Source organism: Branchiostoma lanceolatum, chromosome 2 (genome assembly GCF_035083965.1).
Source record: "Branchiostoma lanceolatum isolate klBraLanc5 chromosome 2, klBraLanc5.hap2, whole genome shotgun sequence".
NCBI classification, from domain to species: domain Eukaryota; kingdom Metazoa; phylum Chordata; class Leptocardii; order Amphioxiformes; family Branchiostomatidae; genus Branchiostoma; species Branchiostoma lanceolatum.
In genome coordinates this window covers 37,747,618-37,774,296 of record NC_089723.1, presented here as the reverse complement: position 1 = coordinate 37,774,296, position 26,679 = coordinate 37,747,618, and the positions used below count along the sequence as shown (strand labels likewise).

At 41.7% G+C, this 26,679-nt stretch overlaps 1 protein-coding gene across 1 annotated transcript; it reads left to right on the top strand.

Moving 5' to 3' along the window:
* The first annotated feature begins 14 nt into the window (after positions 1–14).
* Positions 15–26,679, top strand: LOC136427057 (KH homology domain-containing protein 4-like). The gene is made up of 18 exons (XM_066415775.1): positions 15–62; positions 3,704–3,905; positions 4,985–5,110; positions 6,376–6,455; positions 6,757–6,809; positions 7,302–7,486; positions 7,940–8,026; positions 8,711–8,835; positions 9,288–9,348; positions 9,814–9,886; positions 11,055–11,231; positions 12,644–12,775; positions 17,673–17,854; positions 18,108–18,314; positions 19,357–19,503; positions 20,391–20,569; positions 21,141–21,238; positions 22,573–26,679. The coding sequence occupies exons 1-18, from the start codon at positions 46–48 to the stop codon at positions 23,058–23,060; spliced, it is 2,619 nt and encodes an 872-aa protein (XP_066271872.1). The 5' UTR covers positions 15–45; the 3' UTR covers positions 23,061–26,679.

Sequence of the window (26,679 nt, the reverse complement as noted above, 5' to 3'; positions counted from 1 at the left end):
GAGGTCGCCGCGCACCTGATTTGCATAGAAAGGGAGGGAAGGAAGATGTCGTCCATGATTGGGTAAGTTTACACAAACCTTCCGCAAAAAACGACAAAAATTTACCTTCACGTAAACATTAGGAGGACAAAACCGACCACTTTTGATAGTTGAATGTATGTGGTATTACAATCTGACAGAACATTGGGTCTATGGTGCAGCAATTTTCAGTTTTAGGCGAATTATTTTGTACATCGCAACCCAAGCGCGTGCGTGCTCTCTCAGGCGCAAGCTGGCTTTCTCTTCTTTTGTTAGTAACTTACAGTTTTGACCCACTTCCAAAAACAATTTGCCGGTTGGTTGATCAGTGCAAAGCACCAAGCTCTAGTTTTTTTTTTTGTACGCTGTGACTAATTTGGATTTTGAAAGCCAAAGTTTTGCTGTATGTTGACAAGCAAATATATGGATGATTTATGTCTGAAAATAGCACCACGTTATTTATGTGGCATGCTGTTGGTTGTTTTGTTTTCTCAGACGATCTTTGCATATTTGAGCGAACTGAAGTATGCAGTACAAGTGGATGACTTACACCCCGCATCCAGGAAACAAATGTACAATTAACAGTTGTTTGTGTGTGTGTGTAACTCTTATGTCAGTTGCTTTACACTTAGTAGTTTTATGCAGGAATTTTGCTGTAAAACAATTTGTGTCATACCATAATCATAGCCCTGCAGTTAGCCCAAGGGACTCTGAACTATGTGGTAGTCATTTGTTGTGCCGCCATGGCTGTTGGCAGGATCACAGGAACATCCTGTCAATAGTGCAAAAAAAAGCTTATTCACAGGAAACACAGAAATTCCTTTGAATGTGTATACATCCTCTCTTGCTGGGGTCTGCATTTTTGGAAGGTCGGGAGTTCGCCATGGCTGGGTCACTATTTTTCAACAAACGATACATCCTTTCAATTCTTTGTTATTCTTGCTCAGCAGTATCAAATTGACAATAGGAACATACCTCACACTGAAAGACTGATAATATCGTATTGTTGTTACTACGGCAGCTTTGCGTTGGTGACAGAAATAACCTCACTGTAATGTGAGAAATTATCATCGCACTACTGATCTACATGTAATGATCCTCTACAAGTACCTTATGCCCATCTCAAGTCAAAGCAGATCTGGTGACAATCAGATCCTAATTATTTGGTGAAGGAGCAATTATGGGTGCCCCAGTAAACTGAAGAGGATGGTATCCAGGCTATGGTGAAAAGACTTAAGCCAAGATGTTAAAGGTAGAGAAAGAGTCTTCTTTTAGCTCTACCAAGGAGAATGAAGTGACTAGGAGTCACTGTTAACAGAAATGAGGATGTCTATGTGCGACATACATAAACATCCTGTTGTCTAAACAGGGCGATGCATAGGAAAACTGAATGGTTCAAACAAAACAAAGGTTGAAACAAAACAAAGGACTAGGTTGAAACATAACAAACGTTCAAGCAAAACAAATGGTGCTTTGTAACAACGTACTGCAAACATACACACTGCAATATATACTTTGTGAGTTTCTTTGTAATGAATCTAAAGCAATAGATGAAACATTTTGCATATCATTATCACTTGTCAAACAAATGACATATATTTGGTAAGGTGCCATGGTACTTGGGGGACTACCGGGTAGATAATGCTTGGATCCTACAATTTGTCACCATCAAATTGAACCGGGGCCCTGTCTGAGCGACAAAAAAATAAGCCCTGCAGGTTTAGTCAGTTGTCAGTTCCATTCGCATTGTCAGCCAAGGCTCAGGTTTGAAAATGTGACCATAACATAGCCCCATTTCCAACCTTATTCCTGGTTAAATGCTGGTTTGGAAACATGCAAGGTTTCAACAAACAGCCAGTAGAAAGGAAAGTAAACATACCTTTTCTGCAACCACTGCTGTCAAGCACTGTGCAATGTTGATACAGACTTTTACAGTTTGTATAATGCTCCTATGTCCATGCCTGGTGGCATTGAATGGTCGAGTGGCTAGGCTTCATCAGACTTTAGATTGCGACATCAAGTTTGATTCCTGGCATTCGTTGCTAGACATTGTGTCCATCAGCAATTCACATTCCTCACTCCATCCAGGTGCAAAAGTGGGTACCTGACTTTGGTTGGGGAGGTAAAATGCTGTCGAAGAAGGATGAGCTCTGCCTTGCAATACCGTGCCCTAGACACAGTGGATAACAACCCACTGCCCCTACAGCCTCAAAAAGGCTGCAGGACTTCTACCTTTACCTCACCTTCTGTCTCATCATGAAATATTCTGCATTGAGAGATTTTATCTGTGTATATAATCTGCGATGGCCATTAAAAACTCATCAACTGTCAGAAGTATGGAAGGGAGGCAACCCAGGTCTCAGAAATGTGACTCAAGGGAGAGGGTTGACCAGTAGCTACTACCTTGGGGAATATACTGTAACTTCATTTATTTTCACAGGACTTAATTTTGGAAAAAAATAAGGTGAAAGGAAGTTTCACTGTGTTTTGTTTTACGTTCACATTTGTAACAATGTAGATTTCAGTAGACATACACGCATATTTACAGTGTCATGATTTCATATTAAGAGGTCACTGTGGAAACTGTGAAGCAAAAACCACAGCAAACATTTTAAGATGTACAGTATAGTTCAATGAAAGGTTAGCGACTTGTGTCATAGAAGTTTGGCATATTGAAACCAACTTTTTTCTGCATAACCATACTGATACGGGGAACATTCTGGATTACCTATGCCATCAGCTGTATTTCTCCCCAAGGTAGTGTGCTGGTTTTATCATGGGCAAGTGCATCTGCAGTATTCTCCTAGCAGAGGTTACGTAGGGAAGCAGACGAAAGAAATCACGGCCCTCTGACCGAATCTGCTTTATTGATACAAACATTATTTTCAGCCGTGCTTATGATCTCTGGCCAGTCAGGTTGCCTTTTATTGAGGTGGCAGACAGTCTAACTTTTGGACAAGCTTGACTGTATGATGAACATAGTTACATACAGACTTTTGATAAGGTCGTGGGAAGGATGCACCCTCGATGAAGACAGAGTAGTGTCAGTTTAAATTGAATTGAACCCAGGCAGGCGTCTTCCCTTTGTCTCCAAGGGAGTTGCTGTCTCTAGGTTATGAGTATATGGCACATTGAGGTCAGCAGGGTATACATTATTGCAGAATTTGCCTGCGAAGGCTCCCAGGAAATGACAAGTGATAGATGGTTTTATGGAACCCAGATATGCATAATTGTTAATGTTGTCTTAATGGAATGGCAGGGCTCAAAATACTTTGTAGATGCACTTTTGTGCACCCAAAACTGTTGCTGTACAACTATTTTTTGACTGGGTGTGCTGGTACACCTAGATATTTGTTAAGCGAAAAGGTACTACACGTAACACTGGAATACAACATATATTTGATGTTTCAGTGCTCCAAATAAGTAAAAACTTTGCTGTATATTACTTGACTGTTTAAACTTTGAAGTTAGCTACTTCAAAGATAGTATAGAATTTCAGATTCTGCAGAGAGAGGCGCTAAGGTTTGTAAGTAGGTTTTGCTGAGTGACATTCTACTTTATCTTATGTTGTGCACCCGAAATGTTTGTCTGTGCACCCAAATTTCAAGGTTAGGTGCTCCATTCCACCTATTGCTAAAATGAGTTTTGAGCCCTGAATGGTTATGAATGATGAAATGTGCTTCAGGAATCGGCGCTCCAAATGGGACCAGCCTGCTCAGGCGGGTGGAGGGCCGGGTTTGATACAGCAGGGGGGAAACAACGCCGACTCCTCCAGTCCTGTGGAGGCCGCGGCAGCAGCGGCGGCCAAGATAAATGCCATGTTGGTGGCCAAGGGGAAACTCAAACTACCCGCGCAGCAAAATCAGAGCAGCACCAGTAAGCCAAAGGTAAGTAGCTCTGCTTGGAAGGTGGTAGAAATCATTTTGACTACATTTTAGAATTGTATTGGTAGAAGTAATTCTGAAGCATTGGTAGAAATTATTCTGAAGTATTGGTAGAAATTGTGCTGAAGCAAAGTTGATCTGTAATTTCCAACACAAAGACTGGACTAAGTTGGACAGTTGAAGGTAAGTCCTAGTTGTCTTGCTACTATACCTGTTCTAACGTGTTGTGTTTGGCTGTACCTTAGCTGTCAGTATTCCTCTGTTCAGTTTTCGTTTTTACAACCCACTCACATAAGCAGGCCTGGTGCTCGTTCCATGCAATTACAATTAAATTGAGTTGGTTATCATAGGAAAAGAAATCACACAAACTTTCCAAAGATGTTAATACATTGAAATTGATAGTAAAAACATATGATCAACCAAAGTTGAATATGTTTGTGCTATGTTAAGTTGAAATAAAGGAACAGATATATTTTGCAGTGAAAGGTTTGTCTAGCTGCATTAGAAATATGAATGTGTCTACTGGACTTGGATCTGAATTGTCTGAACTGAACTACTGTACTTAGGTGGATAAAATGAAGATGTCCAGCCACTACCATGTCTAACGTGTTGTGTTTGGCTGTACCTTTGCTGTCAGTATTCCTCTGTTCGGTATCTTTTTACAGCCCACTCACACAAGCACTATGTTTTGCGATAGAAGCTGCATTAGAAATATGAATTTGTCTACAGTAAGTGGATAAACTGTAGATATCTAGCCACTACCATGTCTATCGTGTTGTGTTTTGCTGAGTAAACCTTTCCTACATGCCTTAGGGAGTTATGAAATGATGTCTGGCCACTACCATGTCTAACGTGTTGTGTTTGGCTGTACCTTTGCTGTCAGTCTTCCTCTGTTTTTTTTTTCTACAACCAACTCACACAACCAGGCCTGGCACCTGTTATAGTCAGGTACTTAGATTGGTTTTGCAATGGAAGCTGTATTAGAAATATGAATTTGTTTACAGTATTTAAGTTGATAAACAGAAGATGCCTAGCCATTTCCATGTCTAACGTGTTGTGTTTGGCTGTACCTTTGCTGTCAGTCTTCCTCTGTTCAGCCCCAGCAGCAGAACCAGAGAAAGGAGGAGGTCTTCATGGCTGAGATCGAGATCAACGACGTTCCCATCGGCTGCAGGAACCTACTGACCAGGGGACACACACAGGATGAGGTAAATCTACACAGTTTTCTATTATTAAGACTTTTTGTTTGGGAACTTAAGCACAATGTAAGCCATATGTTAGCCAGGATGCCAGATTGTTACCAGGGCCTCCTTGGCTCTAGGGCCAACATTCCCCCAAGTAAATTTTGCCACATGGACAGGGGTCTAACTTAGGGAGGGGGGCTGTGGTAAAATTTTCTTGGGGAAGGTTGGCCCTGGAGCTGAAGAGCTGGCCTGTTTAGATGATACTCCTACAAAGTGTGTGACAAAGGACAATCCAGTTCATATCTCAGGGTAAAATTACTAAAAAAGACATTTTGGGCTTTGAAAGTTTGATATTTTCATTGTTTTATGGTGCAAATAAGGGTTAGGAACGATTTGCATTTCAATCTAAAAAGACTGTAATCTCCTGAATTTCTGACCATTTGTTAAAGTCAGTGTCAGAACATTGCATTGGGATACAAGAAATAAACATGTCTACAAGGTACATGTATTTTGATAAGATGTAATACGCTTCACCACCTCTCTTAACATGCACAAACCTTTTCCTTCCTGATATGTGTACTAAGATATTAAAAACAGTACCTTCTTGATACTAACATCTCGTAAGCCATCTGAAGTGATGATGATTGTAGCTTGTTGTCTACATTACAACAGAGCATGCAGGTTATATCTATGCAAATTTGGGATTAATTTGTACAATTTATCATGGTTAAAATCGATACTTGGATTTTAAGCTCCACGATTTCTTGCCTAATTGGTGCTTGTGGTAATAGCAGTCTGACTAATTATGTAAATTGAGGTAACATGTAGTGATTGATAGGCTTATCATCTAAATGGATCTGAGCACCTCGTCCTTGGTACATTAATGCGCGCCAATGATATCAAATGCACAAGCCTTTTTCACCAGCGTGTAGTGTGCATAGTCCTGTGGTTAGCGATCTTGCCTCTGGAACTAGATGCCCCTGGTTCGATCCCGGCTGTCGCTCACCTGACATGCATGCTACCGGAAAGGGTCGCAGTCCTTGGGACGAGACGTTAAGCCGTGGTCCACTATTCATTGTGCTTGTCGAAAAGACCTAGGGGACTTTCCCCGGTACAATGAACCTGTAAATACTGTACATAGCGTCTGTCCTCTCTGTCACGACCAGTGGAAGATTAGCATTGAGGTCATTTAAGATAAACTGGTTCGAGATCACTTTCCTTTCTGTCACCTCAATGAAGACAGAAGAAGTGGTGTAGATTTCAGTAATGCATTGACCTTTGTTTGACAGGTACACAAGATGAGCGGGGCGGCGGTGTCTACACGCGGGAGATACATGTCACCTGAAGACAAGGCCAAAAATAACTACGGGTAGGTTGGTGAATAATTTGAATGTTTTGGAACAGAATAATGTGCAACTGGGGGATGTATAAGGAGAAATAGTTATGAAAACTGCTGTGGAATAGTGGTAGGATTAGGAAAAGAAAAGGCAAAACATTCAGTGGCCAATATGGATATCTATCTATCTATATATTTAGAGGGAACATTATGAATTGCTCATAAAGATTTAAGTCCTCCCCTGGAGCCTTTTAGAATGGAACAGCCATTATATTATATTTATTATGTAACTTGTAAGCAAGAACTTATGTAATTCTGTTTATTTCTTTTCTAGGGAGAGACCCCTGTATCTGTGTGTACAAGGACCCATACAAGAGGCAGTGGACAGTGAGTGCACACCCTTTGTCAAAATGTTTGCCATATTTTTTCATGGCTCATATCAAGTTGACAGATCTTGATGTTTTTTGACTTTATCTGTTTATGAATATTTCATGACGTATATTGAGAGAAATGTTGAGAAAATATTGTATGTAGTTATTGTGAAGAAAAGCAAGGCAAACAAAATACTGTTAATGCATTTAATTTTGCGGTTGGTAATTTTAGCGGTTTGGGGGGAAAGTATGAAGTTCACTGCATTTAATTTCAACGGTGGGAACAAACATCACTATCCCAAATGTTAGTGATCAAATCTTTGCCATTATGAAATTTTAGCGGTTGACTAGTGACCGTTAAAGTAGCGGTGATGGTAAAGTTACCGTTAACAAATCAAGAACTACAGTAATCAACAGTCATTTTACCTATTGAGGAAACTATACATACATAAGAAAATCTGACAAGTATGAAATTAATGCTGTAATGTTGCTGTGATGTGTTTTTCAGAAGCTGTAAATAGGATAAAAGAAATCATTGCTAACGGCATGAAGAAAGAAGCGGCTAAGACGGGGGTGGTGGGCACGATTCCTGGTCCCAGACCCCCCTTGTTGCCAGGCACAGGACCCCCACCCCCCCTCATGACACAGCCTCCCATGGGGCTACCCCCTCCTCAACAGCACCTTCCACCAGGGGTAAGAAAAGTGCTTCTTACAATGCTGTGGACAGTGTAATCAATTAGGCCCTCATTCCACTAGACAAGGCTCGCTAAGCATTCTCTTGAGGGACCAAAATTTGATTTGTGTATTCCTTGGTTTTGTAATTCGAATGTGATGTAGGGTGAAAAGTATGATATAAAAGACAACAAAACATACAAGACATAAAAATAATATATGTTCTTTATTCTTTATCTATGAAATTCACTGAGCAACCTGCCAAACTTTGATTGTACAGCGGTTGCATCATCTAGTTTAAAGTGGATGTTATGTAGTAGAAGGGAAAAGGATTGCTGTAACTCTTTTTAAGACCCATAGTTTGTACTAAGTATTTGATTTCGTTTTTTTCTCGATTTACCTCCTGATAATGAGGGGTATATCTTGATTGCATATAGTAAGGTTTCCGAAGATTGTATTTTTCTTCCGTTTCAGATGCATTATGTACAGGACAAGGTGTTTGTTGGTTTGGAACACGCCCCTCCCAACTTCAACGTGAGAGAAAAAGTCCTAGGAGTTGCGGTAAGGATTTGTGTACAGTGTGAAGTATGTTCACTGACATTACAAATAATCAACTCCTAATTACTTTGCAAGAAAAATATCCTGTAGGAATAGTCATTTTTTGATTGAGTGATGTTCAATAACAGAAGACAGGTGTTCAAGTTTTACACAAAGGTGAAAATATTTTTTGAAAGATTAACAAGGGACATTATGTAATATCAGGACAATGCAAATATAATTTCTTGACCAGTTAAGTTAAATCAACTCTACCCCATTACATATCGCCATTCAGGCAATTATGGCTTTTATTGATTGATTATTATTGTTACGGTGTACTATGTCGTAGTTGTGTTTTTTATATGTAATATCAGGGATACCTGAAAAACAGGCTTCACAGCCTGAGTTGTATTTCCCCTGTATAAATAAAATAAAATGAAATAAATGAAATGAAAGTTGCACCAATATTGCATGTTTGAAAGCTAGAAGCGTTTCATGTGTGACACAGCTGTTAGCCCTGTTTGGTGTTCCAAGTACTACCAAGTTTGGTTCATTAACATGAAAATGACTATTTCAGATTATGGCGGCACATTGTTTCATAATGCCACTTTAATTCATGAACACTTTTGTTGTTGAATGAACTGATCAGAAAATGTTGTAATTTTGTGTCATACTGTGTTTAATAACACCATCATTTGTATTGGGCAGGGTTCTTACCTGGACCACATCCAGAGGGAGACCGGTGCCAAAGTGCAGCTCAGAGGGAAGGGTTCCGGCACCATTGAGGCCACGTCAGGGAGAGAAGACTTTTCACCCATGTACATCTGGATAAGGTGCGGAATGATTCTTCCACTATCATATTGGTAAAGGTAAAGCAGTCAGTCTCAATTGAGGTGAAGCATGATGCTTTTTCAAGGAGTCAGTACTAGTGCAGTACAGCTTTGCTAGAGCTTGCGTTTTTTCAGCCAAGGACACGGGTCACCCCTACTATTCTGGATAAGTTTGTTGGGTTCTCTTACGTGCAGATGTTTGACGCTGAGGCTTACACCTGAAGCTCCCGCATACACGTCACCATTCAAAACGTTTCATTACTCAGTCAAGGAACTGTCTGGGTGTAAGCAACTTGCACTTAATGTACAAAACTGATGTGTGATTATAAGAGCAAACAATCTGTGTATCTGTGCTAGCAAGGCCTGTTTTATGGTTCTAAGTTGACTTTGCATTCTCCTGTTATCGTGACTGAAATTGAAGTTGACTGATATTTATGTTCCTTGTTCCTCAACAGCCACACAAACCCAGCTGGTCTGGACCAAGCCAAAAAGTTGTGTGAAAATTTGTTGCAAACAGTAAGTACTGATCCTGTAGTCTCTTGATAATGGATAATTTTCACAGCTTATATTTTTTAGCACATTAATTATAGCACAGTCAAACCTGTCTAAACTGACCACTCAATGGATGTGACAAAATTGTAGACAGGTGGTCATTATAGACAGGATTCTAAGTGCTTGCATCAATGGGAAAAATCATCTGAGGAACCACCAAAAAGTTAATGTCTTTCGACACTTGTCACACATGCCTCCGTAACGTTGGCTTAAACAAAACACTTGGATTTGTACACAGAGCTTTGTTATGACAAGATTCTTAGTGCTTGTGTCAATGGAAAAAAAATTATCTAAGTGACCATCCAAAAGTATATGTCTTTCAACACACAGGCCTCCGTAACATTGGCTTGAATAAAACACTTGGTTTTGTACACAGATCTAGAGCTTTGTTATCCAGTGATTTACCATGCATGATTTAACTATTCACAGATCCACCAAGAGTATGCAAAGTACCAGCAGCAGATTGCAGCAGGGATCATTCCTCCTCCTAACATAGTACAAGGTGGGTGTCTTTGACTTCATTTGGATCATTCCTCCTCCTAACATAGTACAAGGTGGGTGTCATTTGACTTCATTTGGATCATTCCTCCTCCTAACATAGTACAAGGTGTCTCGTGTGTTTCCAAACTTTAAGGCATTTTGTGCTTGAGGAAGTGATTCGAGACTCTCAACATGTCACATGTAGTCCAGTGTCTATTCACCTCTGGACCAAGAAGTCGTGAGTTCGAAACCCAGCTATTTTCGGGATGTTAAGCTGCGGTTCACTGTTCACTGTACTTGTCAAAAAGAGCAAGGGGAACATTCTTGGTACAATGAACCTGTAAATACTGCACATAGTGTCTGTCTTCTCTGTCCTGATCATTGGAAAAATAGCTCAACTGTTCACTGAGTTCATTCAGCTAAACTAGTTTGAGATCACTTTCACTTTCCCTTGATAAATCTTGAGACGTGGAGGATGAAGAAGGTGGTTGCTGACATGAGCGGTTGTCCCTCCACCGATACTGTCCTCCAAGAGAAAGAGCACCTACGAGCAACCACACAGGGGAAGGCTACTGTGGCGGTTACTAAATGTGCTGACAATGCGTTCAGATGAATGTTGAATTCTATGACCGTAGTGTAATTCTTTATCTGTTGATGGTAACTTGATTTTAGCTACTTTGATGGTCACTAGTCTACCGCTAAAATATTTGATTGTTAACATTAGAGATGTTTGTTCCCACTGTTATAATTGAATGCTGTATACTACTCCCTTTCCCCCAACTGCTGAATTACCAAGAATTACCAAGTGCTGAAATGGATTTACAGTGCTTCTTTGTTTTTGACACTTCATAATTACGTGCTTAACCTCATTAAGTTAAGGACTCCAAGCATGATAAGTAAGACGCTCAAAAGCCTGTAAGGTTTGATCCTACTCTTTCCAATAAGTGTGGCAGGTTCTTGAACATGATTGAGGTGTGGCTCTATGCAAACACTGGACCTCCATTTAACGTCCTGCCAGAGGGACTTCCCTAATGGAGTTAGGTAGTCATTTTCACCTGAGTGAAGTGAGGAACTGGTGGCTGCTGCCACCACCTACACATGTAGGATGGATAAGACTTTCCCAGTGAAAATTAGAAAAAGACACAAAGACATTACCCTAACACTTGTGCCTCGTTATCGTTATCATCCAGGTGCTCCACCAGGCAATATGGCAATGAACGTAGGGCTCCCACCACCCCCCTCACACATAGGACAGGTGGGCCTTTCCCAGGGCGGCCCGAATAGCGGCCCTCCCCCGTCTTCCCTGTCCCTGCCCATAGGACTACAGCAGCCGGCCATGCTACAACAGCCAGGGCCAGGGCAGCAAGGTGGGTGCTTTTACCTTCGCCAAGAAGGTTATGCATAGGGTAGCGTTTGTTTGTATGTATGTATTTATATATGTATGTATGTAACGACCAGCATAATTCGAGAAGGCTTGGATGGATTGTCTTGATATTTGGTAGGTGGGTAGGTATTGATGAGACTAGGAAATGATTAGATTTTGGGTCCCCTAGCAGCTTGTTGCGGTATTGCAGCGGAACGTCCTGTTTTGATATCTCGTGTTCTGGACAAGCTATGGAACTGATTTTTGAGTGGTAGATAGCTCTTTGGACAGAGAGTAAGTGGTATTTGGCCCCCTAGTTGTTTATTTGAAGGATCTCCATTAGTGCAGGGCACGGCTATAAAGCAGTATGTTTAGCACTGAGTGCGCCTACCCTGTATAAAAAAAACGGAAATGAATAAATAAATAGTGACAGTACATAATACATACTTCGCTAATCATCCTGGAGTCGTGAATGAAGGAATAAATGATTTATTTTTGTTAAACATAGCAGCCTATAGGCAGAATTGTGTGATACAGTTCTCATCTCCATGATACCAGTTGTGACATACATGTCTTACAGTGTTCCTTTGATTTGTTGGTACTTACTTGTATTTTTACTAGGTTGACATTTTGTTTTCTTTTATGATTATAAGTGGATACTCAGTAAGAAAGACATTATCAAGGTGTGTGGTGTGGCTCAAAAGTGTTCATTTCCTACATGTATATTTCATTCTGAAGCAAAGTTGAACTGTTATTTCCAACACAAAAATTGGTCTAAGTCTAATTTCAAACTCCAGTCTTTGTCAAGGAATGAGCAATCAACCACTTCTGTGACGTCACGTTGTGCAGATACAAGTTGTGACTTGGTGAGCAGTGGACCATAAGTTGAAAAACATTTATGGCGCCCCCATGTCCGTTACATTATGTTTCATCAATAGATTCTTTCAAAGGTTGGCAGTGGAAGGCGCAACAGAAGAAATGTCCAAAGTCCCAGCCCAGTGGAACCTAGCCAGTATGATGATATTGATGGATAACAAAGTTCTTTACACACAACCAGTACAAAACCACCGGCCTACATTTCGATGACCTGATCACGTTCTTCAGGGCAATACTAACTGGATCCCCATACTTCAGAATCTGTATTTATATACCCAGAATAGAGTAACCGCCCTTTGGCGTAAGTCACAAGCATCACAAGCATGCGACATGGCAGCAGCTGGTATTATACACTGAATGACCTGTCACACCTAACCTTTGCACATCTAACCGTAAGATGTGCAAATTCACACTGGAGCTAGGTTTGCGTAAAGGACGTTGTTATCCAGAGATTTACCAACGTGAGGAAACTATATTCGATGATGGCATTGATATGTGTTGTTCGGTTCCCCACTAACCGTGCCGTGTGCTTGCTCACAGGTCTGGGCTTGCCACAGACCACACACCTGACTTTCACAGGAGCGCCAATGGGGATGCAGCCCCCCCACCATGGACAGTTGTTGCCGGGAGTGGCCCCGCCCGGGCTGCCTAGCAACCTCCCCCCCACCACAGGTTGGATACCATCTAGGCATATATATATTCCTATGAAGCATGTGTCGTCTGATGTGAATTATTATCTGAACTCTTTCTTACAGGGAGACTGACTGAGTATGAGACCGTAGTGGTACAAATGTACATGTATCTGTATAGCTAGAATAACTGTTCTTCAGCAAAACACACCAGCTTCACAGGCATGCGGAGTAGCAGCAGTTGGTTGTGGTGGTATCTATCTACAGAAGGAGAAATTGAAGATTTCATACCAGTGTGAAATGGTTTATTTTTTTGAAGTGCGGTGTCAAGATTAGCCAACTCCTGCCCACCCGTGTCAGGGACCCCAGCAGCAGTATAATCAAATAATGGATACTACTACTTCATCATTGTGTGAATTTCTGGCTGATTGTTTCTAACACATTTTCCTCACTGGCTCCCATAAGGCAACGAACATGCGTATGGCAGGAAATTGGAAGCGGGAAATGAGATAGCCCTTGCTGAGGCCTTTGACTTAACTTCCCGTCAGTATCGCAGCCGATGTGCCGAAAACAAAACCTTCCTACATGGAGGTAAGGCCATGTTGATTCCATTATACGGATGACATCCTCTGGGAACTAGAAAACTGATGCGAGCGTGCGAAAAAGAAACAAGTCAACAGGGTGCGAAATACCCGGTTGCGCACTTGCGCCGCGCAAGCACATTTTGCTTCGCGCAACTTATTTCCACACGCAGCTAGCGCAGTGCGCAACCCAAGATTATGAAGCCTGAGAACCCAATTTGAGCCGAGTAAGCTCACAAAAACAGTGTCACTTTCATAAAATTCAGTAAATTTTCAATTGAAACACAGAAATCAACACCTTTTTGTTCTAAACCATCCCTAACCTGTTCATAGATCGTGAAATTAGCGCTGGAAAAAGGCGAATAAACTGCCGTCGGCAGTGTCGGCAAATCAACATGGTCACCATGTGGTGTACCCTTGAAGTCTCCCGAACATGCAAATGAGCTACTTTTCATGCAAATGAGGTACTCTCATGTAAATGAGGTACTGTTGCCCGTCAAGTCTTCCAAACATGCAAATGAGTTACTCTTTCATACAAATGAGGTACTGTCTCATGTGAATGAGGTACAGTCAAACCTGCCCAAGGCGACCACCCGGCGGACCGAGCAAAAACGGTCGCGATGGACAGGTGGTCGCCATGAAGAGGATTCCACTCACATGTTTCCAGGTCGAGGTTTTCAAATACAGTACGTAAATGGATGGAAATTATGTGAATTTAGACAGCATGACCCCCACCAGGTTCAATTCTCATTGACAGAAAGATCCTACAAAAATTTTATTTTCCGTTATCGTTGTAATAATTGTATACCGCCACATCGTGTACAAATTTTCGTCATAATTTTGACTACAAAACAATGGTTAACGCCTTGATAATCTCGCAGCGCCCTCCCGCATTCACACGTTACACACACGCACATCATCAAAGTTTTAAGGCCTAAGACAAATCCCGAGATAACACCTGCTGGCCCCAGCCTTTTCTGGGGCGCCGACCGCTGGATAAAAGGGTCAAAAAGTCGATTTGACAACTAAAGATGAAAACGGAACGGTGTGATTTCGTCGCGTCGCGCCACCAAGCTCTGTGCGGCCGCATGGAAAGGTAAGTCAGTGCAGCAGAACGCACAGCGTCCAATAAAGGTTTGTGAGATTCATGGAAATAAAAAGAAAATATCAATTTACATCAATAACTAGAGTATTCGCAAATGTTCATACACAAAAGCATCGTGTTTTAGAAAGGTCAGCGGTACGTCAAATCCGAGCCGCGCCAAATCCAAGATGGCGTCGGGACCAAGGAACAACATTTCGGCCCGATGTTTTGCCCGGTCATTTTTCGGTGGAATTTAGTAAGACACAGTGACATTTTTGTTGAAAATACAAAAATAGATAGTAATTTCTATGAAAGCTGACTTTTTGACGCCATGCACTACGTATTCGTTTTGAAAATTGAGTTTAAACCGAACTGAGTTAGCGGTAAACTATAAGATTACGATAGGCACAACAACATCACAAACATTTCTCTTTACAATGTTTATAGGGGAACGTTTTATCTAAACACTTCATGGAGGAATCGATGCTATAACATAGCTATTCCATACATTTTTGTCCTTATTTTGTCCTTTAAAGTCTTGAAAACATTTCCGTGAAATCCGACTGCAAAATGATCCGATGTCACCACACGCTTGAAAATTAGGCGGCCGCCATGGCCAGGGATTGTGTTCTGTGCGGTCCCAATTCGTGGCGGTCGCGGTCGCGTTGGACGGGTGGTCGCCTTGGGCAGGCAGCTTAATGCTTGTGCCAATGGGGAAAATTTTCGGGACCGAGAAAAAGCGGTCGCCATGGCCAGGTGGTCGCGTTGAAAAGGTGGTCGCCTAGGCAGGTTTGACTGTACTTTCTCATGTAAATGAGGACACTACTCTGGCATGTAGATGAGTTTGACACTGCAGGTTCATTAAAGTTTGATAATGATTCCAACACAGTTACTAGTTTATTTGTAGGGGCAAAATTAAGTAATTTTTCTTTATTGTTGTTGTATTGTTGTAAAAAAAAATACACAAAACTGATTTGAAATACTGCACTGTTTTGGTGTTTACTTCTGACAGTATATAAGTTTGCATGAATATTTTTTTCAAATTACTTTCCAGGATGTTAGTGAATAGATAAGTTTTAGAGTTATCTATTTACTTATCATTCAAGGTTATGTGAATCATTACTTGCCTTGTTCCAAGTAAAAAAAATACCATTGTGTATTTTTCAACTTGTTGAACTTGAGGCACCGTGGCCCCCGGATAGGGGCCAGCCGGGGAACCTATGCCCAATTTTTTCGAAAATCCCAATATATCACTCCCAAAAGATGTCATTTTTAATGTCACCGCAAATGGTGAATGTAGGTGGGGCAACCTGAAATTTTGATGTGCAACCTAGCTTTTCCCCCAGGTTGCCCGCCGGGCAACCTGGCTCAAAAAAGTATTTCGCACCCTGAGTCAAGCAAAAAAACAAAGTTGCCTTCATTATGAAGTCTACGTGGTCAGGAAGGTTAAACAAATGACTTAACACAAAGCGTATGTTATACAGAAATATAGGTTCTTCTTTTTTGTTCTTTCAAAACTTATTTTGACGTACGAACTGATTTAGGCATTCTACGACATTAGTATCGTTTTCCAATATTTCTTTTGCAATTTGCGGCATATATTTGATCATTTTGCAGCTGCTTTGTGTGATTAACAGTATGGTGGAAAACTTTATTTATTTTGGGAAACAGAGGAAAATTGATGCGTGCGCGGATGTCATCCATATAATCAAATCAACATGGCCTAACTAGGAAGTAGTTCAGAATAGATAACAGATCTACAGAGCTAAGGATTCCTAACAAGTTTTCTCCTGTATGAGACTGACTTCAGTGTTTTCTTTTATACTTTAATTGATTAGCCAAAACAAAAATTTCACTTCAGGCCACATCATCTTTTCTTCTAAAACAAGGGTAATTTACAGTAGACAACTTAAGCAGTGTCTCTTGTTCACAGTGTATTTTCTACCAGAAGTCCTGTTTCCAACTTCTTCTTAGTCAACCATATACAGTGTAGAAACAGTTGATTTGTGTTTTGAACCATTTTTCTGTCGTAAATGTGTTTTCTAAACTTAAACATGTCAGTTTCAGCTCTGCTCCAGAAATGAAGAATTGTTGAGCTAGTTGCTTGAGTAACTGTTTTCTTTTATATCTTATTACCTGGATGTCTAACCTTCATCAACCTGTTGAGCTAGTTGTAGGTTCAAACATAGGTTGGGTTCTGAAATTGTGAATGATATAGATGTACATGTATGTGTATTGTATGTGAGGGACATCTTGTCTTTTCTTGATCAGCCCTTTCCTCGGGAAGAACAAGTTATGATATCACATTGTTAAGTTGGCAGTATTGGATTTTTTTGACATACAGTTATACTGGTAGAAATGTTAATACCTGTTATTTTATGTCCAATAACCAAAAGTCAACCCTCCAGTGAAGGTGCTTTTAATGACATAGAATCAGTTTCCACTGACAATAGTATTATGGATGTGACTGTGAGGATGCCAAAATCTACTGTACAGTTGTACAACGGAAAAACATTTCTGGTTTTGGTGTGACTAAGAATATTCCCTTTCCACTAGAGACCGCCACTGCCAAGCAACCAAGAATTTGATGGATCGCTGAACAAATTTCATGAACTCTTGCTACAAAAAAGACTTGCACTTGATGAGGAGTTCTGGGGCTCCCCCATCCATGTGCAAGCACGTCCAACCCCCATATGATGGGGAATAAAAGACGTAAAATTGGAGAGAGAAAGAGAGAGAGAGAGAAAGAACGAATCTTTTCATGTTTTGTTCTCTTTTACTTCATACTCTTACATCGTGCATCATATTCTAATTATAAAACCAAAGGGTCATACGGGTCCAATTGTGATTGCTCAGGAATTGCCATCTAGTGGAAAGGTCACCATATTTTTGTTCATTGACGATTGACAGACAAACATCACCATATGCATTATCTTCCGAAAATAATTTCATCAGGTTGGTAGAACAAAGGATATTTGGAGTTTCTTTTAACACAACCAGGTAATCTCACTGCTGACGTTTCGGTGTCTGTCAGACACCTTCTTCAGAGCTTCTGACTGGAGTACTGCTTAGTACTGCTTACATTGGCTATGTACTTATTATAGCGGTGAGAAGCAGTACTCCAGTCAGAAGCTCTGAAGAAGGTGTCTGACAGACACTGAAACGTCAGCAGGTGAGATTACCTGGTTGTGTTAAAAGAAACTCCAAATATCCTATGTGCATCATCATTATGTTTTTCGTAGCACTTACATGTTGCTGTTGCCTGTTTCCCCCAGGCCTGGTGTCTCCAGTGTTTAGCCAGGGTTCCATGGTGAACCCCCCTCCCCCCCAGCCGGTGATGACCGCCCAGCAGATCATCTCCTCGCTTGCGTCGAGTCAGGCTCCTCCTCCGGGAGTCATACAGACCAGTATCCCATCTCCACAGCTGCAGTCACTCCTACCACCACAACAGCAGCAGGTGAGTTAACATTGAAGTCTATCTGTGTTGTTAGTGGGGGGCCTCCATTTAACATCCTATCCGGGGGATGTCCCTAACTGAAGCTAGGTACTCATTTTTCACCCGAGTGTAGTGAGGAAATTCCAAATCAATTGCCTTTCCCAAGGGCACAACGTCAATGGGGCATATCACAGAATTCGAACCCAGGACCGAACACCTTTCTCTTACGTCACTGCAACACCACTAACATACATGTCTTTCAATCACCCTGCAGTTACCGGGTATGCAGCACCTGGACATGCCTGGACAGTTGTCGGGCGCACCACAGCACCACCAGCCCCAACACCAGCACCCTTTCCTCCCAGGACAGCCCCCACCCCAGCAGCTACAGCTGCAGCACAACCTCCAGCCGCCCGGACAGCTGCTCAGACCGCCGCTGCCCGTCACGTCTAACCAGATGATGCATCAGCAGCCGCATGAGGTATGTATTTGGTGCCCTTTGTGTATGTTCTTGTATGTGTGTTTGAGCAGAAGATAGCTCTTGGGACAGAGAGTAAGTAAGTGGTGTAGGTTTGGCCAGCTGCTCAGACCACCGCTGCCTGTCACTTCTAACCAGATGATGCATCAGCAGCCGCATGAGGTATGTATTACCTTTGCTTAGAACGTTATGTTTCTGTTGCCTTGTGTGTGTGTGTGATTTGTGAGTGGTAGAAAGCTCTTGGGACAGTGGTGTAGGTTTGTGCGGCTCAGAACGCCGCTGCCCGTCACTTCTAACCAGATGATGCACCAGCAGCCGCATAAGGTAGTATTACTTAGAAAGCAGAAATGTTCGCGGTGGTTTTATATTCGCGGTTTTCGCGGCGACCGTTTCACCACAAACTTTAAACCACAGTGAACATTTCTGTCCAATACTGTAGTAGTATGCGACTATAGCGCTGCCGCAAACTTAAAACCACCGCGAACACCCGATTTCGCCTTAGATCGAGATAAAATCACGCGAACTTAAATGCATTTACAGTACCTTCAGTTCAATTCAATTTTGTTGTGAAATCAACTGTCAGAAGGTTATGTTTTTGTGCTTCTTCTGGACATGCTATGGTTGTGATTTTTGAGTGGCTCTTGGGACAGAGAGTAAGTGGTGTAGGTTTGGGCCTTTGTCAGTTTCACACCTCTAGTAACATCATCATGTTTGATTTATTTTCAGATTTATTTTAAAGTCAACTGGCAGAAGTACAGTTCAATACATAGACGCCTGAATTGTGTTGATTTTTACGAAGATTATCATAAAGAAGAAGAAGAAGAACTTTATTGCACGACAATTCTACATGGTACAAAGTATGGCAAGAATTCGTAAACATAATACAAAGAAGAAGTATAGAATAAAACTTAACATCCTAATTACTAATACAATACAATAAGGGCTAGTATATATTTTGATATAGCATCCTAATTACTAATTCATATGATATCAGGATGAAGTCAGATACAAATGGGCCCATCTGTTTTGTTTTTCACACTTGCAGATGAGCCTTGGCGGCCCTCCTCCGGGCCCCCCATCCCTGCACTACAGCCAGGCTGACCAGCGGAGAGAACCCCCCCAGCAGTCCCAGAAGCGCCGCTTCACGGAAGAGCCAGAGAAGGAGGACCTCCAGACCATCCTGGGATACCAGGTTGTTTCGCCCATCTACTTCAACAAGAGACAAGAGGCTGCTGAAGTCATGCAGCCCCATATTGTTGAGTACTTGAAGACCTTTTTCCCCTCTCCCATTCTTCTCCCGAGTGCCCTTTCTTGGGGTTCGCTTGTCTTTTTCTTTCTTTCTCCCTCTTTTTTTCTTGTTTTCAAGCAGCTTGTGCTTGCTCCCTTCTGTAAGTTTCCATCTCCGTCTACCTCCCCTTTCTTTAATACGGTAGTGCTGTTCGTAACTGTCTTGTACATGCTAGCACACTCAGTTGTTGCTGATGTGTTAGTGCCGCTAGTGTGTTCCTTGCCCCCATCTCTATTTGGTATAGGATGGACGGAAGTTTGCGGCACGAAGAAAGAGTTGTTTTACTGTTGTTTGCATCAGTTGCTACTCCCCCCTCCCCTTATTAAACTGTCCCTTGCTCACCGACTGTTGCCATAATGTGTGTAACATTTCACACTTCTGAACGCATGACAATTAACCACAACATTTTTTCCCGACAGCGTATTGACCAGACATTTGTTTCCATTGAACGAATTCTCTTTATATATTTGTACTTGTAGTTGCAGTAAATTCGCATTTGTTACCATGTTCCAGAGTATGCCATCTACCATTGCAGTTGTAGTACTTGCCTTTTGATACTTTGCTTTGTTGTAGGTCCATACCCATGATTTGCCATTTACTTGGATTTTTAAGTTTGTACTCTTGTAGGTACCGTTGGACAGATATGTAATTAGTATATTGAATCACTTGTTGAATCCAGTCGTTCTTTATATAGGGATTTTGCAGTGTGGCGATGTTGCCGTTTTTCTGATTAACCATGAGATTTTTGTGTTCCAGCAAACACTGACTTTTTTCTCTTTCCCTGTGTTTAGCATGGCCCTCCTCACTTGACTAATCTAGGTAGTGGTCCAGCCTCGTCCCAGCCTCAACCACCCTCTAGCCAGCCTCAGCATCTCCAAGGGAACTTGATGCCGCCTCCAGGAGGACATCCTGGCGGTCCTCCTCCACATCTTCTCCTGCCTCCACCTCCTCGAGAAGATGAGAGGGACAGGTAAAGACTGAACTGACACTCCCCGTGTGCCCCCCTCCCTCCCCCGAAGTCTTATCCATTAACTGGTCTTCTTTTGTGCCATCAGATCACTTGTTAGGGGCAAGGGTTCAGGTCTTACTCCCTTATTGTGTAAAAAAAACACATGATGTTGTCCTTCAATCATACCTATAGTAAAGACACTTGTGTAGATTAAGTTCACTTTCTATCCCCATGTTTGAAAGAAATTCCACTGCAATCATTGGCTATTGACATTGTTCCTTCCCTGATTCCCCAGAATTCTCCAGACATTTCAAATGAAAGTTTTATATGTTTCACATATTTGTAATTCAAAAGTTCTACCCAATGTGCATTTTAGACTTTGAGAAAACTGATTGTGAACGATGAATTGTTGTACAAAACACTATTTTCCCTAGGACAAATTCATGATGTCCGTGGTTTTGAATTTTTGTACAAAATACTGTTTTCCCATGCAAAATTCACAATGTCCATTGTTTGGAAAATTACACATCAAATTTGCTCCATTCAAACCCCCGGCTAGAATTTTTCCTTAAAAATTGCTGTTTGTTTCCAGACAACTGATGCCGCCGCCGCCGAGACCTCCGGGGATGCCAAGTGACCGGGATCGGCAGCTAATGCCACCCCCGCCTCCACCTTCTCTTGGTCTCCCAGGTTAGCGTCCTACGCATCCAAACTGACCTCGTTTGCCATCTCTTTTCAACAGCAAACTGTGATGACATACCCTTCCTTCACATCCGCGCCTGTGGTCAGGCTAGGGGGAGGCTAGGAGAGTAGCTTAAATCACAAATGATTGACCAAAAGACTAAAGAAACGTGCATCTTTTCCGCCTGTCTTCCTAGCTCACAGTGGTGATTGAACAGTTGTGATTTCAAAACTTCGAACCTGTTCTAATTAGAACAAGACTGATGAAAGAGAATCATCCTTTTAGTTTTAGATTCGGGGAAAAGAAGAGGCTTTTTTTTACGCACATAGGTTTTGAGGAGATCGGTACTATCTACCTGTATTAAGTTGGTTATTGGTGTGTGTGCTGCAATGATATCAAGTGTTTTGCTTTATGTAGATTTTTCCTATGATGGGTCTTTTAAGTAGAACTTCTTAACAGACAGTTTGATGTGTTTCAGCAGTATTTTTCTCATTCTTTTTGCAATCTTTCCTGATTGAAATGTTGTTTATATAGTTCTCAAGAAAATTTAGGTAGATTTAGAGAAAATGTTTTTACCATGCTTGAGCTGCAAGATGTGTTTTATACAGCTATTGGTACACAGTCTGATTTATAAATGCATGTGCATGTTTCAAATGCACATTATCTATTTCAAGGGCTGCCTCCCTCACTGCCTTATAATAAGCAGTTTTCTGATGTATGTTCAGTTTCCTTTTTTTTTAAAGTTCAAAATGTAGAGATCATTCTGGAGCAAAATGGACTGTATTTTCCAACACAAAAATTGGACGTACCCGAATTTTCTTTGTCAAGAAATGAGCAATCCACCTTTTGATGGTGCACATTTCTGATTGAAAAAAAGGAGGCAGCCCTAAACTGTGCCCCTGTTCAGCTAACTAAATGGATGCTTTGTCTTTTTCTCTCTTTTATGTGGCTGCTGACGCGCTGTCCCGACGCTGTCTCTTCCCCGAACTGACGACAACCACGTTTTACTGGTGCCCGAAATAATCCTCCCGTCTATTTCTTAACTTATTTCTACAATTACTATTTACGAAACACTAACGGGACTTAATTAACTACATCAACCATTAATCATCTTATCATTTGTATTGTTTCATGCTCATTTGGGACACCTGTGAAACATTGCCGGATTTTTTGTTTTGCCTTGCTCATGTTGTTCTGCATTGATTCTCTGCTTTGTGTTGGGTGTTGGTTGGACGGAATGCCTATGCTCTTTGGCCTGGGGGGTGCGTGGATGTGTTCATGTGTTCACTAACTGGCCTGCCGATGTCGTGCGATGTTTCTTTGTTGACTTCCTCTGTTGAAGAAGGTAAAGGCGGCAAGCTACAGGATCCCGGACCGATGCCAGGGCCTCCGCCAAAGAGGATGAAGGCTGGACCGCTGGTGGCATACGGAGAAGACTCCGACGAAGATGAGGACAGTCGGCACAGAGACCATTATAATCAATTCCACGGTCCGCCTCAGGGTCACCCCCAGGGTCCCCCACCTCCTCCCCAGGGGGGCCAGTACCCCCCACTACCCCCTAACAGCATGCCGCCTCCCCCACCCCACAGCCAAGCCTTCAGCTCGCTCTCACAGTTCTCTCACTCCCCTCCCCAACCCCTCTACACACAGAGCCAACATCCTTACTCCCTCTCCCCCCCTCCCTCGGCACAGTCCCCCCAGCCTCCCCCCGGCCCCCCTCCCCCCCAGCAGTACAGTCCCCCCCACAGTGGCCAGTACAGCCCCACTAACCAGAGTCCTGTGCCCTTCTCCCAACACCAGCCCATGCCATTCTGGTCATCGTCACACTGAGGTTTTCATCTTTCCATTTTTTCCTACCCCTTGTCTCTCCTCCCTGCCACCATGAAAATACTTCAGCCATCATCAAACAGGGCTTTCTTCAGGTCGTTTGTTCCTCCGTCCCGGGACAGAAATTTTCTTACTGCGCTGGACAAAAAACTCTCACCCCGTCTGTTTCAAATATCAAAACCTCGTGACATGAGGTGGATAAAGACATATTTTCATAAGCTGAACAAAACAGGTTTAACAACTGAAATCAACACCGTGGGTTCCCAAACAAAGAGTGGGACATAAAAAATTTAGATCTGGAGACAGCCCTGTCATCAACCCTTGTTTGCAGTATTGAGTAACAAAATTTCACAAATTGGAAAGGTCTGCTTAATAATGTTGACCATCAGGGAAACAGCCTTGATTCCAGGGCTGAGTAGACTTGGAAGGAAGGCTGGTAACCGAGAGCTGGGAGCTTCTTGTTTCTCCAACATTTTGGTCTTCTTCAACTGGCATGTTAACAATTTGATTGTAGAAACAACACAAAATTTCCATATTTCAAACATTTCTGACACTTAAAGTAATTCAATAGTCATGAAACAAATACACTTAAAGTACAACACATGGATTGTTTTTATTCTCATTCTTATTTATGCATCACCTTGGTACAAATTGATGTGAATGATGCTATGAAAGGCTTAAATTCAATCCAAAATTTTAACTCTTTCTCACTTGGAAGGAGAAACAAGAGGTTCCCTTAGTGCCTTACGAGCAAAATAATTCACGTGGAGTTGTGTCACCAGTATAGGCCAATCTGAAGACTCTAACTAGGCAGACAGGAGCATCTTCAACATTAAAGACTCAGTCGTTTGTTTCACATGTAGGCTAATGCAGCATTTTCAACATGGAGAAAAACTTCAAGCCAGACATCTGCAGCATTGGTTGTTGTTTTCTTTGCTAGAATAATGCAGTATTTCCATGATACATGTATAGTAGACACTACTGTGGGATGTAGTTATATCTTAACTTGGTCACACCATCCTTTTTGATCTTTGATTGACTTAGGGCTATTTCAGTTTTCAACATCAGGAGTGGTGAAAGATTTTGAAATTATTTGGGGGGAGGGTGCCCCAAAAAAATCAACAGTGTGGATGTAAATCAACCTCCAACCTGCTACGGTTGCTGTTTTGTACCAAATTTGTATTGTTTGTACTTGTCCAAGACTTCCCATCCTGAAATTTTTGATTGGGACGTTGAAAAATTTGCTACCGGTAATTGACCCATTGCCTCTTGAAAACTTGAACATAAAAATCTACTTCTAAAGGAACTGTTACTTTAGATAGCGCAACCAATCGGGGGAATCATAGAAACTTTTACGAGGACGGAGTTTCAACAGAGAGGGTGCAGTGTTCTCGCCAGGCCTTTTCAGCATAGGGGCCCCCTATGCTGTGATTTGGACCCCCTATGCTGTGATCTGGACCCCTATGCTGTGTTTCAACCAGCTTAGGGGTGTTTCTTTCTGGGACAAACCTTGTGACCCTTCATAAATCTTATAAAAAGCTCATATTTGGCTTTAGAATGAGGCTGTGACAGAGGAAAAACTCTACTTCACAAAATTTATCCCTCAAAATGCATGAAATAATGTCTCATTGGGTCATGAATTTATCAATTTTCCGGGGGAACATGCCAGACTCCCTACTCTGGTAATGGCTCTAGCACTCCACTCGTGACTTGCACCGATAAAGTTGGCCTTCTGTACCTGACCCCTATGCTGTGAAAAAATTCTGGTGAGAACACTGGGGTGCCCACACATTCACTGTTTATTTGGGTCGAAAGATGCAATAGGAATCTTCTGTCAATGTCGATTTAAGCAGGAGGTCAAGAAGGGTGGTGTCAGGTGGATGCATATTTGAAAACAACATCTGTAATTAAGTGTTCTGATAGAAACCTGCTGATGGTTGGATGACTTCGTTTTCTCTCAGGTGTTGAAGGAGATATACAGTATGGCCACCTACTGAACCTTAGATGCTTTTCATCTAGATTCTACAAAAATTGTATATTTACATATATAGATATATGTACAGGATATCTTTGCTGTCCTGAAGCGCATTTTGTTGGTCTACGCAGCCAAGAAGAGACATTGATGAAATAAGTTTTTCCAATGTTGTAGGTTTGTGACGCATCAGGTAGATCTTAGTAACATACATACGTATGTATGCCGAGCTACAGAAAAGCAATCCTTTATATGCAAATGTTGAAAGACATCTGGGTATTTGTGTACATGCTTAATGATGCCAACTACGAGATGCCAAAGACACAATTATGAAGCTACAACCCTTGTAAATAAAGAAGACATACGGTGGTTGATTTAGTTTAGAAAAACAAAGTGTTGAACTTATATGAGCCTTTAACTGAAATGATATGTCCCTATTTTTTTTGCACAAAATGTGTCCCAAATTTGTTCATGCTGTCCTGAATGATCATAAGAATAGTTGTCTATTTTCAGGAAAAGAAGTTTGTGCCACCAGTGTAGTCTACCCTTGTATGTGTTCCCTTGTGGTAGTTGGGAATGGTGAATAGGTGAATCCTATCCATATCTGGGCTCCGTTTTCTTCCTACGCTTCTCTTGTAGGGTAGAGATTGCAGTCAGGCAGACTTGCCAATAGAGATCTCGATTGGCTTATCTAAATTTAAGGACATTGATTCCTGTCGTTTAAGATCAACAGATTGACTTGAAATTTAGGAGTTATAAATGGGAGACTATCCCAACACATTCCTAGCACCCAGATTGTGATGTCTGTCCACGGGCTCCGATCGGGATCTCTACAAGTAGAATCGGTGATTCTGCCAGTCTGCCATCTACCATGACATAAACACATCAAATTTGCAAAACATTTGTTATTGAATGCATTGTGTCTAGTCTATTTGTTGAGAATTTGGCAGAATTTGATTTTTTCTATCAAAACTTTAAGATGAGATCAAAGTACAGGGAAGCAATAAGGAGCATAGCAAAGTCCAGATAGGGTTGATAAAGGGATCTAGATCTTTGTTCAGGTCTACTCCAAGATATGTGGTATCTACTGTACATATACAGTCAAACCTGCCCAAGAAGACCACCCAGGGGACTGATAAAATCTAGTCTACATGTGTATGTGGATAGGTGGTCACTATAGACAGAATTGCCTGTATCTTATGGAAAAATCATCTAAGTGACCACCAAAAAGTGGTCACTTTGGCCAGTTGGTCATTTCGTAGAGATGGTCACTTGTACATGTTTGACTGTATCCTTGATGTATTGATCTGAAAGACTAGATTTGGAGTTAATAGAGTGCAAAGGAGGACTTTCGGTGTCACTGTGGCTTCAGTTCAGCCTTGCATCAAGACTGCCAGGAGCAACTACAAGCTAACTGATCATGCAGATTTGTGTTCCAACCGCCAGATCCGAAACCCTGATTTTCAGCAGCTCACGCCATTGCGAGGGGACATTTTCGACACCCATGATGACAATGGATACATTTGTAAATATGACGGTTTGAGAAGACAGTTTGAACAATGGATACTACTGTACTTACATTGACTTATGGAAGGTAGGTAGGTAGGTAAGACAAAACTGTGGAAACGACAATAAAAAATACAACTTGAA